Source organism: Neomonachus schauinslandi, chromosome 15 (assembly GCF_002201575.2).
Source record: "Neomonachus schauinslandi chromosome 15, ASM220157v2, whole genome shotgun sequence".
In the NCBI taxonomy this organism is placed as follows: domain Eukaryota; kingdom Metazoa; phylum Chordata; class Mammalia; order Carnivora; family Phocidae; genus Neomonachus; species Neomonachus schauinslandi.
In genome coordinates this window covers 13,402,341-13,417,844 of record NC_058417.1, presented here as the reverse complement: position 1 = coordinate 13,417,844, position 15,504 = coordinate 13,402,341, and the positions used below count along the sequence as shown (strand labels likewise).

At 53.5% G+C, this 15,504-nt stretch overlaps 1 protein-coding gene across 1 annotated transcript in view; it reads left to right on the top strand.

The window, feature by feature from the left end:
• The first annotated feature begins 1,630 nt into the window (after positions 1-1,630).
• Positions 1,631-15,504, top strand: part of P2RX1 (purinergic receptor P2X 1) — a 14,385-nt gene continuing 511 nt past the window's right edge. Inside the window, exons 1-10 of the mRNA XM_021704329.1 lie at positions 1,631-1,847; positions 9,908-10,055; positions 10,354-10,425; positions 10,882-10,951; positions 11,188-11,284; positions 11,617-11,697; positions 11,970-12,111; positions 14,339-14,466; positions 14,881-14,971; positions 15,399-15,464. Of these exons, the coding sequence (XP_021560004.1) occupies positions 1,711-1,847; positions 9,908-10,055; positions 10,354-10,425; positions 10,882-10,951; positions 11,188-11,284; positions 11,617-11,697; positions 11,970-12,111; positions 14,339-14,466; positions 14,881-14,971; positions 15,399-15,464 (1,032 nt within the window). The 5' untranslated portion in view covers positions 1,631-1,710. The remainder of the gene's footprint in view (positions 1,848-9,907; positions 10,056-10,353; positions 10,426-10,881; positions 10,952-11,187; positions 11,285-11,616; positions 11,698-11,969; positions 12,112-14,338; positions 14,467-14,880; positions 14,972-15,398; positions 15,465-15,504) is intronic.

The following is a 15,504-nucleotide window of genomic DNA, read 5'->3' as shown; positions in this document are numbered from 1 at the left end:
CAGTTGAGGCTGAGATTGGTGAGAATGATCTGTTTGAGAGGGGGGAACTGGCCTAGGGTGCTGGAAGGGGCCATGGGCCTGCCCTCTGTGGGGGCCCTTGCTGCCCAGAAAGCACCTTTACTCGGACAGGCAGCTGGGATTTCCAGCCCTGAAGCCTGGCTCCCTGCCTAGAGCAATTGCCCAGCTAAAGGCCTGCCAGGAAGAAGACTCCTATCAGCCTTCAGAGTGAGGCACCTTGGACTGCAGGGGCGTTCCCCACGCCCCGGGGGGAAACCCAGCCTCCATCTCCCATCTCCAGAGGGAAGCCCCAAGGACACCTGGCCTGGGTTGAGGGCCAGCCAGGGAGGCCTTCCTGCTTCAAGCTGAGGCCTCCAGTATAGCCCAGGGTGAGCTTGGGCAATTCATTTCTCCTCTCTGAGTTCATTTCTTCATCTGCAAAACAAGGCATTGGGTCAGGGGAGGCCTCCAGCTCTAGGGCCCCAAAAGCAAACATGAGACCTCTGCCCCACCCCCATTCCCCTGGGGCCCTTGCATTCATGCCCTGGGTTGTGGTTGAAGACAGGGGCTGCAGAGGGTCTGTACCTTAAGATCAATAGTGGCCTCAGGTTTTTGTCCTCAGTGTTGTTGGGACCCATCCCCCTGGGGCCTCTACCTATGAGGGAAATCCCATTATCATCCCCATTTCACAGATGAGGATGCACGCTCAGGCTGGTGAGGCAAATTACCCAAGCCCTCACAGGCAGCTAGTAGCAGAGCCAAGGATATCAACTGAGGCTGTCTGATGTCGGGCTTTCCCAGCTTTGTCTCAGGAGCCCAGGGGCGGTGTGCAACAGATGGGGCCCTTGAATCTTCCGGGCACTTGCCTCCCTCTGCTTGTTTTTGGGAGGTGGAGGTGTGGCTGGGACAGGACAAACGATGGGAGAGGAGAGGTGAACTATAGAGATGCCAGCCTGGTGCTAAGGTTGACTGGGCACAGGCCAGGCTTGGACTCAGAGGGACAGGTGGATGGAAGCTGGTCTATAAGGACAGAAGTGGGGGTCCTGCTGCAGGCTCTGGAAGTATCAGATAGCTGACACTTCCAGAAATGGCCCTGCTTCCTCTTCTGCTCTCCTGGCCACAACCCCCGCAGGGACTGAGCTCCACACCTGGGGGCACAGGTAGAGTGGGGAGGATGTTTGGATATGGGAATGGGTCCCTGGTTTGGGGAAGGCTTCAGCCTGAGGCCACTCCACCCAAGCCCTGGCCCTGTTCTGTTCCGCTAGGTTCATGGGGGAGCTGAAATCTTTATCTTTGCCTTATGACGGGTGGCCTGTGGTTTCCTGCCAACAGCTCCTGTTTCCGGAGGCTCAGCAGGGCCCAGGCGGAGTCAGAAGGAGCTGTGGGGCTGGGCCTGGGTGGCCCCACCAGCCCCGCCCCCATCTATCTTTGGGAATTTATTTGTCCACAGGCGCGGCTGGCCCACAGTCCATTGCCTGCCAGGGGCCAAGAGCTGCTCTGACTACCCAAGGACTCTATTTTTCAACCCAAGTGCCTTCAACTGACCCCTGACTCCTGACCTCTGGCCCCAGCTGCCCTGCCCTGCCCTGCCCTTCCTAAGGGGCCAGGAAGCCCCTAGAAACTTCACTGTAGACGTGGGCATTGACACCTGGCTCCCCTCAAGAGCAAAGTCTGTGCAAGGGGCTCGGTTCTCAGGCCCCAGCCTGGCCCACCATGGCACAGCGGCTCCAGGATGAACTGGCTGCTTTCTTCTTTGAGTATGACACTCCCCGAATGGTGCTCGTGCGCAACAAGAAGGTGGGCGTCGTCTTCCGCCTGATCCAGCTTGTGGTTCTTGTCTACGTCATTGGGTGAGTCTGGGCCCCCTACCTGCCAACCTCTTGCACCAGCTTCCAACCTGGGCCTTTCCTCCAGGCTTTGGGATGCCCCCATGACCCCAAGGAGCCCCCTTTCTCTCCATCGGTTGTCACCCTCCCTAACAAACTGTAGTGCTATTCAGAAGGAATGGAAGTCTGCTAACTCACTGTCAAGATGGGGACATTGAGGTAGAGGGGAAGTCCTGCCCTGGGTTATAAGGTGAACAAGAGGAAAAGATGTTGGGTTCTAAGGAACTGACTCACTGTTAATGGTCTCTTAAGTGGTGAGTGGTGCTGGATGGAGGCCAGGGCCCCAGCAAACCACAACCAAAGTCCTTCTACTTCCGACCTCCTAGCCAAGCCAGGCCACTACTAAGAGACAGAGGCCACGCCCCATTTTACAAGCCAAAGAGGGACAGGCCCTGTTCCCACCTGCCCTGCCTAAATTAGAGGCATCCTGAGATATTTGAAACCCCCAGAGCAAAGAAACTTTCAAATTCAGAACACCTGGGACCTTAATGATGGCATGTCAGGTGGCATGGAGGTCAGTTCAGGTCCCAGGGATGACTGCTCCTTTCTAGGCATCTTGAGACCTGTCCCACTGTCCCAGGACTGCAGAGGCAGAAGTAAGGTGGTACTCCCCTGAAGTCTTGCCGTCCTGGGAGCCAAGACGGGCCTGGCAGTGGCTTACATATATGCTTGTGTGAGCACACATGTGCGTATGTGGTGTGTGTGCACATGGGTGTCGTACCTAGAGCTCTGTGTGGATGCATGTGTTCTCCTGTGTCTGGGCATGCGCCTACTGGGGGTGGCTGCGGGCTGTGTCCCTGTGGCTGGGGATCCACATGTGCATGTCGTGTGACTGAGGTGGCTGGCCACCTAATGTGTGTGCCCCAGGGGGGTGGGGGGTAATCATATCCACTCAGAGTGATACTGCAGAGGGCTCTTGGAGGCCCCAGGGCCAATGAAGGAGTTTCAGCTCTTGCTGAGGGGGTTTGGGGATGCCCGGCAGAATCCCTTTGCTGTGTGATTCTGAGGGCCCTGCCCCTCTGGTCTCCATGTCCCCGTTTTTGCTGAGGGACCAAACGAGGACTGCTGACTAGAGCCCAGGGTGGGCTGACTAGGAGACCAAACAGTGACCATATCGCTCTGGTCCCTCCAGGGCCTCTGATATCCAAAACAGCCTTCCCTCTACTCCATCTGGGGGGAGGTGGAGTCAAAGGTGGAGGTCAGGTCGAGTCAAAGTGGAGTCAGGTGGAGTCGAAGCCAGGACCTAGCCCTGTGACACCTTTCAGCCTCTGCCTCCCTCCTGTTCACAGACCAATTTGACATCTGCAAATGTCATTTGAGCTTGTGAGGAAAACTGACTAGTGGAACTTCCAGGTCACATAGCAAGTCCCAGCTAGAGCTGAGGTCTCTTGACCCCCAGGCCTCAGCAGTGCCTTCTCCTTTCCCACCTCACAAGGGCTCTGAGAACGTTGTAGTGGGGCCCTGATGCTGTGATGCCAGGCACAAGATGGGCCTAAAAGCTCACCATTAGCTGCACTCCTGACCTTCCAGGGAAAAGAGAGATTGCCTGCCCAGGCCTAGGCCATCCTTCACCAGAAGAGGCTGGGAGAATGTTGTCCTCACTGTGGCCCCTATTGCTCCTTATTTCTGCTTTCAGGTCAGCAGTGGGAGCAGCACCAGGGCCCTCTTGTGTGTCGGTCACAGACTGTCAGAGGGAAAGCGACACTCCTTCCACCCCACTCCCAGCTGTGCCATACGCTCCAAGCCAACATCCAGTCCTGAACACGTACCTCCAGTAACAGAGACTTGTCTACCTCCCTCCTTGCTTTCCTCCCTCCCAAGGACAGCCTACTCAGTTTCCAAATGCATGTGGCCTCCTCAGTGTTGGTGAGGCTCAGAGACACTGGGTGATTTAGTTTGGATCTCACAACCAGAAAGAGGATGAACCAGATTTGAATCCAGCTGCATGGCTCTAAAGTTGGCCTTGATATCCTGGAAAGGAAACATCCTCAGAGAGGGGCACTGACATGCCCAAGTCATATAGCAGAGAGAGGAAGGCAGTGTCCCCCACAACCCCACCCTCAAGCCCAGACCTCCTATTCCGACTGCAACTTCTGCTGTTTCCAGCATCCTCGTCTGGCCACTGCCCACTGCTTTGCTGACCGCTCACCTGCAGACGGAAACTGGCCTGGGCTTGGTCTTACTCTCTCAGGTTTTAGTTTCCCAACTGTTCTACGGAGCAAGGGTGGGGGATCCCTCTAAAGATGTCGTGCGCAGGCTCATTTCTGAGGAGGGACGCCTGTCTTGAATTAGCCCTCTTCCCAAGGCCCCTGTCTGTCTGAATGTCTGGTCCTGTGGGTGCTGCAGGGTACAAAGGGGAACATGGGAGAAGAGCCAGACTCCCACATTCCAGAGACAGAGGCACAACCAAATGAGGGATGGGCAGATACAAAGACAGAACCAGACAGAGGGACGTTGGAGCACAGCCACTCAGATGAAGAGAGAGGTCCTGAGGCTGAGAGATGGTGAATTACTAAGACAGAGGCAGAGAGGCTGAGATGTTGAAAACCCAAACAGACTCTGAGAAGGCAAACTGAGGTTGTGTTCTCTATCAGTCACACTCTTCTGAGAAGTCCATGGCAAATGGATTGAGCAAGTGGGTCTGAGGCCCTGGTGGGCTGAGCTAAGATCTCACTCTTTTTGTCTTAAATTAAAATGGTTAATTTGCAGTTAGAACTGCCTCCTGGGAGGTGATGAGCTCTCTGTAACTCAGTACACAGGCAGTGGGCTGTCATCCATGACCTAGCAGGCCCAAACAAGGAGTGTACTGGGATACGTCCCTGCCTGGAGGCTCTGGTTTGGAGAGGACAGAGGTTTGGCTGTGGTACACAAGAGGGTCCCAGTGAGATCTGTGAATGCTGCTTGGTAAGTGGAGCCTGGGAAGGCTTCCTGGAAGAGATGAAAGAGTGGTGGAACCAGCCTTGAGCAAAAAAGCCTGGGGGCTATAAGCCAGGCAAGCCTGCTCTTGGCTTTCCCTTTGCGTGTCCCCCCCCGCCCCCAACTCACGCCATCTACCTCACACAGAGCTCTTGAGAAGTTCACTTGCTTCTGAGATTTTCAAATGGATCCTGGAACATACCAATCAGGGATAAGGATAGACACAAATTTTTGCTGGGGAAAATGCATCCAGGGACATTTCTACAGCATCTTCTCTGTGCCTATTGCTGTGCTGGGGGCCATAGGACAGAGGTGGGGTCCAGGGTGAGCAAAGGAAAAGTAAGGAGTGGAGGATGAGTTAACCAGGACTCCTTTGATTCCTAGAGAAGAGTGGGGCTATTGAGTGGTTTATGTAACTGGAAAAAAAAAAATCAATGCAGGCTTCATGGAAGCTGGATCCCCCATGAGGAGGGTACGGGAAGAACAAGTTCTACAGGGAGATGGGGAGTTCAGGTTGGTCCCATTTGGGTTCTCCAAAGAAGCTAGCCAGGATTTTCTCCTCTTCCCAGCTCTGCTATCCTCTGGGCTTCATTCTTAGGCAGACTCTCTCTGTCCTCCTAGTGGCAAAACGGCCACCAGCAGCTCCAGCCTGACATCTCACCAGCTTAGCCATCACTAGGGCATAAGACTGTCTCCTTTTCCAGAGTTCCAGCAAAAGTCCTGATCCAACTCTTACTGGCAGGGGTCATGTCAAGTGCCTACCGCAAAACCAACTGTTGTGGCCAAGGAAATGAAAAACCCTGATTGGTAGAGTCTCGTTGTGTGCCTACCTGGTCCAAGCACTCCTGCTGGAAAGCAGAGTGTGATCAAAGGCCCTGGGGCAGGAAAGAAACAGCAAAAGAGTCACTAAGGTTAGGCTGTGGAGCATGAAAGGACCCAGGGGAAAGGAAGTGGAGGGGTGAGCACAGCCACCGATTCAGGCCTCTGAATGCCAGGCTGGGCAACATGGGCTTTCTCCTATAGGTCGTGGGGAGCCATAGAAGGATGTCTAGCAGGAGAAGGCCCAGGGCAGGCAGGGGATGGGGTGGGGGTGGAGGCCAGAGGCAGGGCACTGTGAAGAGGCAGCAGTGATAAGAACAGAGGAGGAGGCCATGCCAAGGCAGAAGCAGTGAGCATGGAAGACAGGAGTAGTCATCCTGGTGGGCCCCACACCAGGGAGATGTGTGTGGAGGGGGTGCCCACTGCTTGGTTTTTGCTCATCATCACTGCGGCAGGCCATGGGCCCAGCACAGCCCAAGTTTTTGAGTTCTCAAGAGCAGTGAGAAATTGGAATTTTTAAGCAAAGGAACCTCTGGATATTTAGAGGCTGGTGACTCATTGAAAAACTTTTTAAACACAAATCGTCAGCCTAACTTATCTGCAGACAACATGTAGCTTAACCTCTAAACAGCGCGGGCCCCAGCTCTAAACTCAGTCCCTCCCGGGCTTGGAGTCTGGTCTTGCCCTTCCTGAGGCTGCTGTGCTCTATAGCATCCGCCTGGCCTGCTCGGCTCCTGCCCGTGGTTGTACCTTGTGCCCCCACCGGCCACAACACGTCGTGCCGTCCCCATGCCGGGGTTCCCCTGGCGTCTGTCCCGGCTCCTCTCACGTCTCAGCCTCCCCCAGCAAAATCCCTTTGGGTCCTTAGAGGAATGCCAGGAGGACAGAGGGACCCAAAGGACGTGCGCATAATGGAGAACGAGGGTATGAAGATGATGCCCAGGCTTTGAGGAGGGTGGGGTAGGTATGGTGCCACCCTCTAAGATGAGGGCACAAAGGGGCAAGTTTTGTGGGGGACATGAGGCATTCAGCTGGTCCCACTGAATTTCTGTTTTGAGATATTAGTCAAATGCCGTAACATTCACCCCTTGAGAACGTACAATTCAGTGGTTTTTCGTATAATCACGAAGCTGTGCCACCATCACCACTATCTAGTCTACAACACGTTCACTACTCCAGGAAGGAACTCTGTACTCCTTAGCAATAACCCCCCATTCTTTCTCTCTACAGCCTACTTTGCCTACTCTGGACATTTCATAGAAATAAAATCATGTGCGGCCTTTTGTGCCTGGCTTCTTTCACTTAGCATAATATTCGAAAGGGTCATCTGTGTTGGTTATAACACGTATCAGCCGTTCATTCCTTTTTATGGCTGAATACTATTTCACTGTATGGATATGTCACATTTGATTTACCCATTCATGGTTGATAGTCATTTGGGTTGTTTCCACTTTTGCTTCTTATGTATAATGTTGCTGTGAACACTTGTGTACAAGTTTTTGTGAGGGCATATTTTCAGTTCTGTTGGGTATATAACTAGGAGTGGAATTGCTGAGTCAAGTGGTAAGTCCGTATTTAACTTTTTGAGGAATTGCCAGGTTGTTTTGCAAGGGTTTGGGTTGAGTTTGAGGGACCTGTGTGATATCTGGGACGAGGGACCAGGGGAGGGAGAAGGAATGGGTGTCACAAAGTGCTGGGTCATATAGACATGTATGTAAGATTCTTGAGTGCAGAATTTTGGTTGGCTTTGTTCACTCCTGTATTTTTAGTGCCTAGAACACTGCTTGGCACGTAATAAGGGCTCAATCAATAAATGTTTGTTGAATCGCTAAATGAATGTGTGGAATTAGATCTCCAGGGAGAGTACAGAAGTGGAGATAAAAATCTGGGGACATGATGTATCTGTGACAGCTTACATGAGGTTCTGCCTGGGCTGGGAATAGAAGCCAGGGCGATGAGGGCAGTTGGACATATAAAGAGGAATTACTGACTCAAGACAGTGAAAATCAGAGGATTATTTATTATGTGCCTACTGCATGCTAATTTCCTTAATGAGAACGCATGGGGAATCCCCTAGTCACCTAGACCTGCTTTCTTCCTGGGGCCCAGCCCACAGTTCAGTACGGGGGGGCGGGGGGGGGGGCGGGGACTTGCTCCTATTTGTTGAATGAACAGCAGTGTTTTTGAGGTAAGTGCCATCACATCTGTTTTACTGAGAAAGCCAGCACTCAGAGGTGAGGCTGAAGTCACACAGCTGGTGGGTGGCTGTGCTGATACCTGAATCCTGGCTTCTGTTACCCTTTGGGGGCCACACTCTTGGCCACTCCACTATGTGGAGCGGTTCAGAACATGGAGCAGCTCCCCATCATCCCCAAAAGCTCCTCTGAGCTTGGGCATGGAGTCAGGATCCTCCCTGGAGGAAGGAGGCTGAGGAGGGCACGGGTAGGTGATACTCCCAGTCCCCCCTGATAAAGGCTGGGAGCTCGAGGACTGGAGCTTTTGACATGTCCCGCCTGGTGCCATCTGGGACCTGCAGGGGGCAGCAGTGACCATGCTTAGGCTTGGGAGGGGGCTCCTCCTGGGCCAGGCTGAGGGAGGCTGGAGAAGATGAAGTGGGGACCATGGGAGGGGAGAGGAAGACCTGGGTGGGCTGACTTCCTGGGGCCTGGGGTAGGGAGACCGCCCCCAGAGAGCTAGCACTGACTCTGGGACAGATGCGCGGAGAATTGTGGCGAGTCCTGAGCTCTGGGGCACAGGAGAGGGACTTCGAGCTCTGCTTGGCCAGTCAGACAGAGCCACAGGTGAGCTCACAGATTTGCCCCAGAGATACACAGCTACACACTCTGATGGGTACCACAAGTGGACACACACACTCAAACACAGAGTTACACTGACTCTCCATGCAGTCTTTCCCGAAGGAAATGGACTATACCCAGGACTCTCAGTTGTAAGCAACAGAAACGAAACCCAAACTGGCTTAAATAAAGAAAGGGGAAAAAAAAGGAGGGAGGGGGGAAGAAAGGGAATTTATTAGCTCATGTAACAGAAAAGTCCAGAAGTAGATTTTTTTAACGTGCTTCAGGCATGGCTAGATCCAGGTGCTCAACCATTGTCAGGGGGCTGCCCTCTTCCATCTCCTTACCTAACTTTCCTCTAAATTGGCTTCATTCTCACTTACTCTCTGTGAGGTAGCAAGATGACTAACCATAGTTTTGGTCTTATAGCTACCTTCCTTAGCTATCTAACAGAAGGGATGTCTCTTTCCCAGTAATTCCCAGAAAAATCCTAGCCTCCTTGCTGAAACTCCCCAGGTTGTGTGTCCATCTTTAGACCTATCACTGTTGCTAGGGCAATGGAACATTGATTGGCAAGCCTTGGTCATGTGCCCCACCCTCCCTACACCCAAGGCTTGGAAGGGGGTCAATTTCACTGACCCTCCCAGACAGAAAGTGGAGAACTCAAAGGAACAGGGGTTCTTCATGCTAGGAAGGAAAGGCCAGGATTTCCCAAGAAAGCTGAGAGGCCTCCAGCCTGAGTCACTCCACAAGGGCCTCAACTGGGGCCACATAATACAAGCCCTTCAGAGGGCCACTTGCCCCCTCTGTTTCCCTTCCAGTCCCCTTGCCAGGAGCTCCCAGCATGGCTGAGATAATCATAGCTAATATCTATGTAGTGCTTACTGCATGCCAGTCCCCCTTCTAAGTGATGAACATGCAGTAAGTCACAGCAAGTACAATTAGTGCTATTATTGTTATTCTCATTTTACAGATGAGGAAACTGAGGCAGAGAGGATTGAATAGCTTAACCCAAACCACACAGCCCATGAGTAGTGTAGCTGGGATTCCAATCCATCCTCTTGGGCACCAAAGGCCAGGTTCTCAGCCATCATGTTCTGCTAGTTCTCAGTGGAAGAACCTCAGGAAGGAAGGAGCGCTCTGAGCATGAAGATTATGGTCCAAGAACCTTGGCCTCCAGGCCCCAGCAAATCCTGCTCTTGGAAAAGGATCTGAAAGAGTCCTTCAGTGGATCTCCTCTCTGGGAATTAGTATTTTCCTAGTAAAAAGAAGGGTGGGACTTCAGGTACAGGCCAGCTCCGGGAAGCCGGTGAGGCTCCCCTGCCCCCGCCCAAGATGTAGCATTAGGAGCAGAGTGATGCATCTGGAGAGGGGAAGGGAAAGTATTTGACATGTCTGGCTGGTGCCAGAAAGGGCAGCAGCCGACATAGCCTCATGCCATCTTTGAATGGCCTGGCCCAGTTCTGACTCCTTTAACCCCAAAACACCCCACAGGTGGGTGTTTGTCTACGAGAAGGGCTATCAGACCTCAAGTGGCCTCATCAGCAGCGTGTCTGTGAAACTCAAGGGTCTGGCCGTGACGCAGCTCCCAGACCTGGGCCCACAGGTCTGGGATGTAGCTGACTACGTCTTCCCAGCCCAGGTGAGCTGACTCAGGGGTACACCTTCTACCCACAGGGCCTGGCTCAGAGTGGGGGCTGGGCTCTGTCCAATCTCCCTATTGGACTGGTCCAGCTCCTATCTCCCCCTGGGCTTCAGCTTCCCTAACTGAATGAGGGGCAAAAGCAGGTTGTAATATCATCCCATTCTGACATCGTGGGGTATGGAGGCTGCTGGGTGTCACGTGGATTCTGGGGGCTTGTTGGGGCAGTGCTTGTGTTCTCGGGGCTGTTCTCCCAACTCAGAACCCTGCCCTGCCCTCCCCTACTCCTCATCTCCAGGGGGACAACTCCTTCGTGATCATGACCAATTTCATTGTGACCCCCCACCAGGCTCAAGGCTACTGTGCAGAGGTGAGGACTGCTACCCATCCCCTCTCCCCACTTCCTGAATCCACAGGGGAAAAGAAATGGAAGAGGAAGTCCCCTTGGGCATTGAAGATAGGCTTCCTCAAGGGGAAACAATGGGGGAATCTTACGCACAGATTCACACAAAGTAACAGTCTGCTCTTGGCCATGCTGAGGTTTCCCTCCCAGCTGTGTGTCAAGCAAGATGCTGAGCTTCGGTGCTCACCCAACCCCCAAGCCCTAACGTCTCTGCTCCCTGCCCGGTGACCCTGGCAAGAGCACAGCTGGGCATGAGCCCAGAGGGGTCCTGGGAGGGGACTGGGGGAAGGAAGCCGTAAGCAAAGGTCACCCCAAAGCTGTCTAAGACTGCCTCACGACTTCCCTAGGGCCCTGGGGGTGGGAGGGGCTCTCCTTAGGACACTACCCAAGGGGCGTGGAATCAGCTGCTCTCCCTTCCCCCAGCACCCAGAAGGGGGTACATGCACAAATGACAGTGGCTGCACTCCAGGGAAGGCAGAAAGGAAGGCTCAAGGTAAGGTCGGCCTCCTCCCATCCCCCCGCACAGCCCTAGTTCAGCTCCAGGCTTCCTCCACCAGGAAGTCCTTCCTGCCATCCTAGCCTTGGCCTGCCCTGTCCCAGACCCAGCCACATTTCTGTCCTCAGGCTTCTGCTCTTGGGTGTCCCATGACTGGGGACTCTTGGGGATGTGGGGCCTCCTCTCTATCCCCAGCTTGGAGTGGGCACCCACGGGCTCCTCCCTTGCTCCAGGCATCCGCACAGGCAAGTGTGTGGCCTTCAACGACACTGTGCAGACATGTGAGATCTTTGGCTGGTGTCCTGTGGAGGTGGATGACAATGTCCCACGGTAACGCTTTATCCATCCAGGGAGCCAGGAGCAGGTTCCCCAGCCCAGACAAAGGGGCATCTGGATCCATGTTCTGGAAAGGATCTGTCCTCCCTTCTTCCAACCCCACCCTTACCGCATCTGTATGGCCCAAGCCAATGATCCCCTGGCCCCTGGTTAAGGGGCCCAAGAGTCCATCATCACAGCACACCCATCCCACCCCCCCACCCCCCGCATACCAGGGCCACAGGAAGATCCCATAGGTTCTCACACCCCCACACCCATGACAAACACTGCTGGGCACATGGGGGACTCCTGAGGAGGGGATGGTAAGTGAGTACAGTCTCCTCCAGTCCTGCCCTTCTCCAAGAGGCCGAGAACTTCACTCTCTTCATCAAGAACAGCATCAGCTTTCCACGCTTCAAGGTCAACAGGTTTGTGGGAAAAGGGGGCAGAAATGCAGGGACCCCCCCCGCCCAAGGCTGCTCTAGCTGGTCTCAACTGTCTCTGTCACCTTCCATTCCTGCTGATTTCACTTTGGAGGCAGAAGCCTGAGCTGGGCTCCTGGGGTGGGCTGCCTTTACTCTCCAAGGGCTGTGGAAGGGGGGTTTATGGAGCTTCTGAGGGATCCCCATAGCTTTGGGGTGTGGTGGGCACCCTCCCAGCTGGCCTTCTGCTGCCACCCGTGCCCTCCACCCCCATGTAGGCGCAACCTGGTGGAAGAGGTGGATGCGGCCTACATGAGGACCTGCCTCTATCACAAGATCTTGCACCCGCTGTGCCCTGTGTTCAAGCTGGGCTATGTGGTCCAAGAGTCAGGACAGAATTTTAGCACCCTGGCTGAGAAGGTATGGTGCCAGGCAAATGAGGAGGGCTGGGTCCTGGAACCAGCAGGTCAAAGAAGGCTTTTCAGTCCCAGATAACGCCCCCCTCAAGCCTCTCTGGTATGGGCTGAGTATATATATGGATTTATTCCCTAATGCTGAGGGCTCCTGAAGCTCAGGCCTGAGTCCTCAGCAGGGCCTGGTATGGACCTGACACAGAGCAGGTGCCCAGAATGAATGGACATGGGCAGACATTTTCACCTGGATGTTTGCTGAGGTCACACTGTTTTTTAAATATTGGATAAAAGCAGCTTGAATTCCATGCCCTATGGCCCCGAGAAGTCCTGTGCCCTGCTCAGGAATCCTGAGAATTCCAGAATCTGGGATTTGTCCAGTCACCTGGGGTTCTAAGAGAAGCAGTACCTTGTAAGGAGCACAGACCTGTCTGACTGGGTTCGAATCCTGGCTCTGCCCCAATGAGCAATGCGACCTCACACTAGTCTCTTACCTTCAGTGTGTCTGAGCTTTTGCGCCTACATAGTGGGGACAATAATAGTACCAGGCTCGTGGGGTTGTCCTAAGGATCAAGTGAGTTCATGCACGGGATGGCGCTTCATTACTGCCTGGCACGCAGTGACCCTGTGTCCGTGTTCCCACATGATCATTCTCAGCCTTCTCCTACACTTGCCTGTTTAGGGATGGGAATCAGCATCTTCTCTGTGATATCACACATACACACGAAACGTGCTCACGACACATTTATCTAGAACAGGGATCAGCAAGTTTTAAAGTTTTTCTTTAAAGGGCCAGAGATTAAGTATTTTCATCTTTGCAGGCCATATGGACTCTGTTCCAACCATTCAAGTCAGCTGCTATAGGGAAAAGCAGCCACGGAAAATACGAAAACAAGTTCGGCCCTCGGGCCTCAGTTTGCCAAACCCTGGAGGGGGTTTGCACTGTAGCAACACACACAACCAGAAAGCTGAATGTTAGACTTCCCTGTTCCTAAAACCTCCCTGCCACCTGCACTAGGAACTTTCACCCTCACCATCATCCACAGACACTTGCATACCTACCTCCTGCCTAGTTGCCCAGCTCCACACACGCTCTGACCACTTCCCAACTCTCCTGTTGCTCAGCCTACCCCCACCTGTCCCTGGTCCTCACCTTGATCAGAGGAGCTTCACTTTCTCAAGTTTTCTCTTCCTAGCCCAGGTCTTTACAGACTTATTCTTTAATGCAACACTATTTCCTTGCCTTCCACACTGTGACTTTCACTAGGAACTCAGGAGTCAGTGATAAATGAGACAGACAGCCCCACCCTCACGGAGTTTATAGTCTTAGAGGAGATGGGTTAGTAATCCCACAAAATAAATAGATGATTTCAAAGTGACAAATGTTCCAGGAGAAAACAGGGACTAACAGGCACACGTTTTTAGCCTGGAGGTGGTCATTAGGGAAGGCCTTTCAGGGAAAGTGACCAAAGGATAAGAAAGAGCCAGCCTTGTGGAACTGGGGGGAGCTGTATGTGCAAAGGCCCTGAGGTAGAAAGAACTTGGTGTAGTCTAGAAACCATCAGAAAGTTGGAGTGTGATGGGTGGGGGGTGGGGCCAGAGAGGGTGACAGGACCCCATCCTGCAGCAGCTTCTCAGTGTCTCTTCTCCAACAAAAAAATGTTCCCCCCTTCAAGAGATTGCTGGCACCAGGGTAAGACAGGAGTTTCTTTTTTTTTTAATTTTTATTGTTATGTTAATCACCATACATTACATCATTAGTTTTTTTTTTTTTAAGATTTATTTATTTATTTATTTAGTTGAGAGAGAGAGAATGAGAGACAGAGAGCATGAGAGGGAGGAGGGTCAGAGGGAGAAGCAGACTCCCCGCCGAGCAGGGAGCCCGATGCGGGACTCGATCCTGGGACTCCGGGATCATGACCTGAGCCGAAGGCAGTTGCTTAACCAACTGAGCCACCCAGGCGCCCTACATCATTAGTTTTTGATGTAGTGTTCCATGATTCATTGTTTGTGCATAACACCCAGTGCTCCATGCAGAACGTGCCCTCCTCAATACCCATCACCAGGCTAACCCATCCTCCCACCCCCCTCCCCTCTAGAACCCTCAGTTTGTTTTTCAGAGTCCATCGTCTCTCATGGTTCGTCTCCCCCTCCGATTTCCCCCCCTTCATTCTTCCCCTAAGACAGGAGTTTCTTGATCCTGAAGCCCTGGGTTTTAAACACCTGTGTCCCCACAGGGCGGGGTGGTTGGCATCACCATCGACTGGAACTGTGACCTGGACTGGCATGTGCGGCACTGCAAACCCATCTACGAGTTCCATGGACTGTATGAGGAGAAAAACCTGTCTCCAGGCTTCAATTTCAGGTGCCTGCCATGACCCCACCAGTGCACCCTTCCTTGGGCTCCCGGAACCCCTTGAGGGGTTTTCTACTCCCAGAACCTCTTAGGCCAAGTAAGTGATCCCAGGAAGAAAGCAGAAGGAAGGTGGGCAGCTCCCATTCTCCTGGGTCTGGCCAAGCAGGGAGCCCGCAGGGAACAAGACCTTGGCAGCCTGAGCCCCCACCCTTTGACGCCCACCTGGCCAGGACTGGCAGGGGAAATCACTGACATCAGGAGTTAGGGTGAGGATTGAAGATAGCATTCCTGGAAGGGGGCCTGGGGTGTTGGGGGCATGGGACCGTCCTCATGGACCTCTGAGGGCTCCTGCTGAACTCCAAGAACACTGAACCCAAAACTGTTCTCCATCACCCTTTTCTGCAACCTCACCCTTTCCCCAAGGTTTGCCAGGCACTTCGTGGAAAACGGGACCAACCACCGCCACCTCTTTAAGGTGTTTGGGATTCGCTTTGATATTCTCGTGGATGGCAAGGTGAGTGTCCAGTGTGAAGGACAGCCAGACACATTCTTAGTTCCTGTGAGTGCTCGTTGGGTGTCCATGGTTATAGACCACAGGAAGTTGACTAGGCTTCATTCTGCAGTTTTATTGCTAATAACAGATGGGCCTGGGTACCCAGTGAGGGCAGGTCTTTCAAGCCGGTACCTCGCCTCCTCCACTACCTCCCTGTGTCCAGGGAAGCAGAGCCAAGGTCAAAACCCAGGGCTTCTAACCAGCAGCTGGGTCCCCGTGTAGAGCCAGAGCTGTAGGGAGCAGGCTGTGGGGCCAGCTAATGGTGGGGGTAGAGGGTAGAAAGGGGGAGCTCCTTGCCCCGGGTCTAGCCTTGGGGTTTCTGAGGAAGGCCTTTTCCACCTGGCTCCTTCTGACTGTTAATCCTTCTCTTCCTGGGCCCTGCCACCAGGCTGGGAAGTTTGACATCATTCCCACAATGACGACCATTGGCTCTGGGATTGGCATCTTTGGGGTGGTAAGTGCTAGGGTCACGGGGTCACTGTACTAAGGTCAGT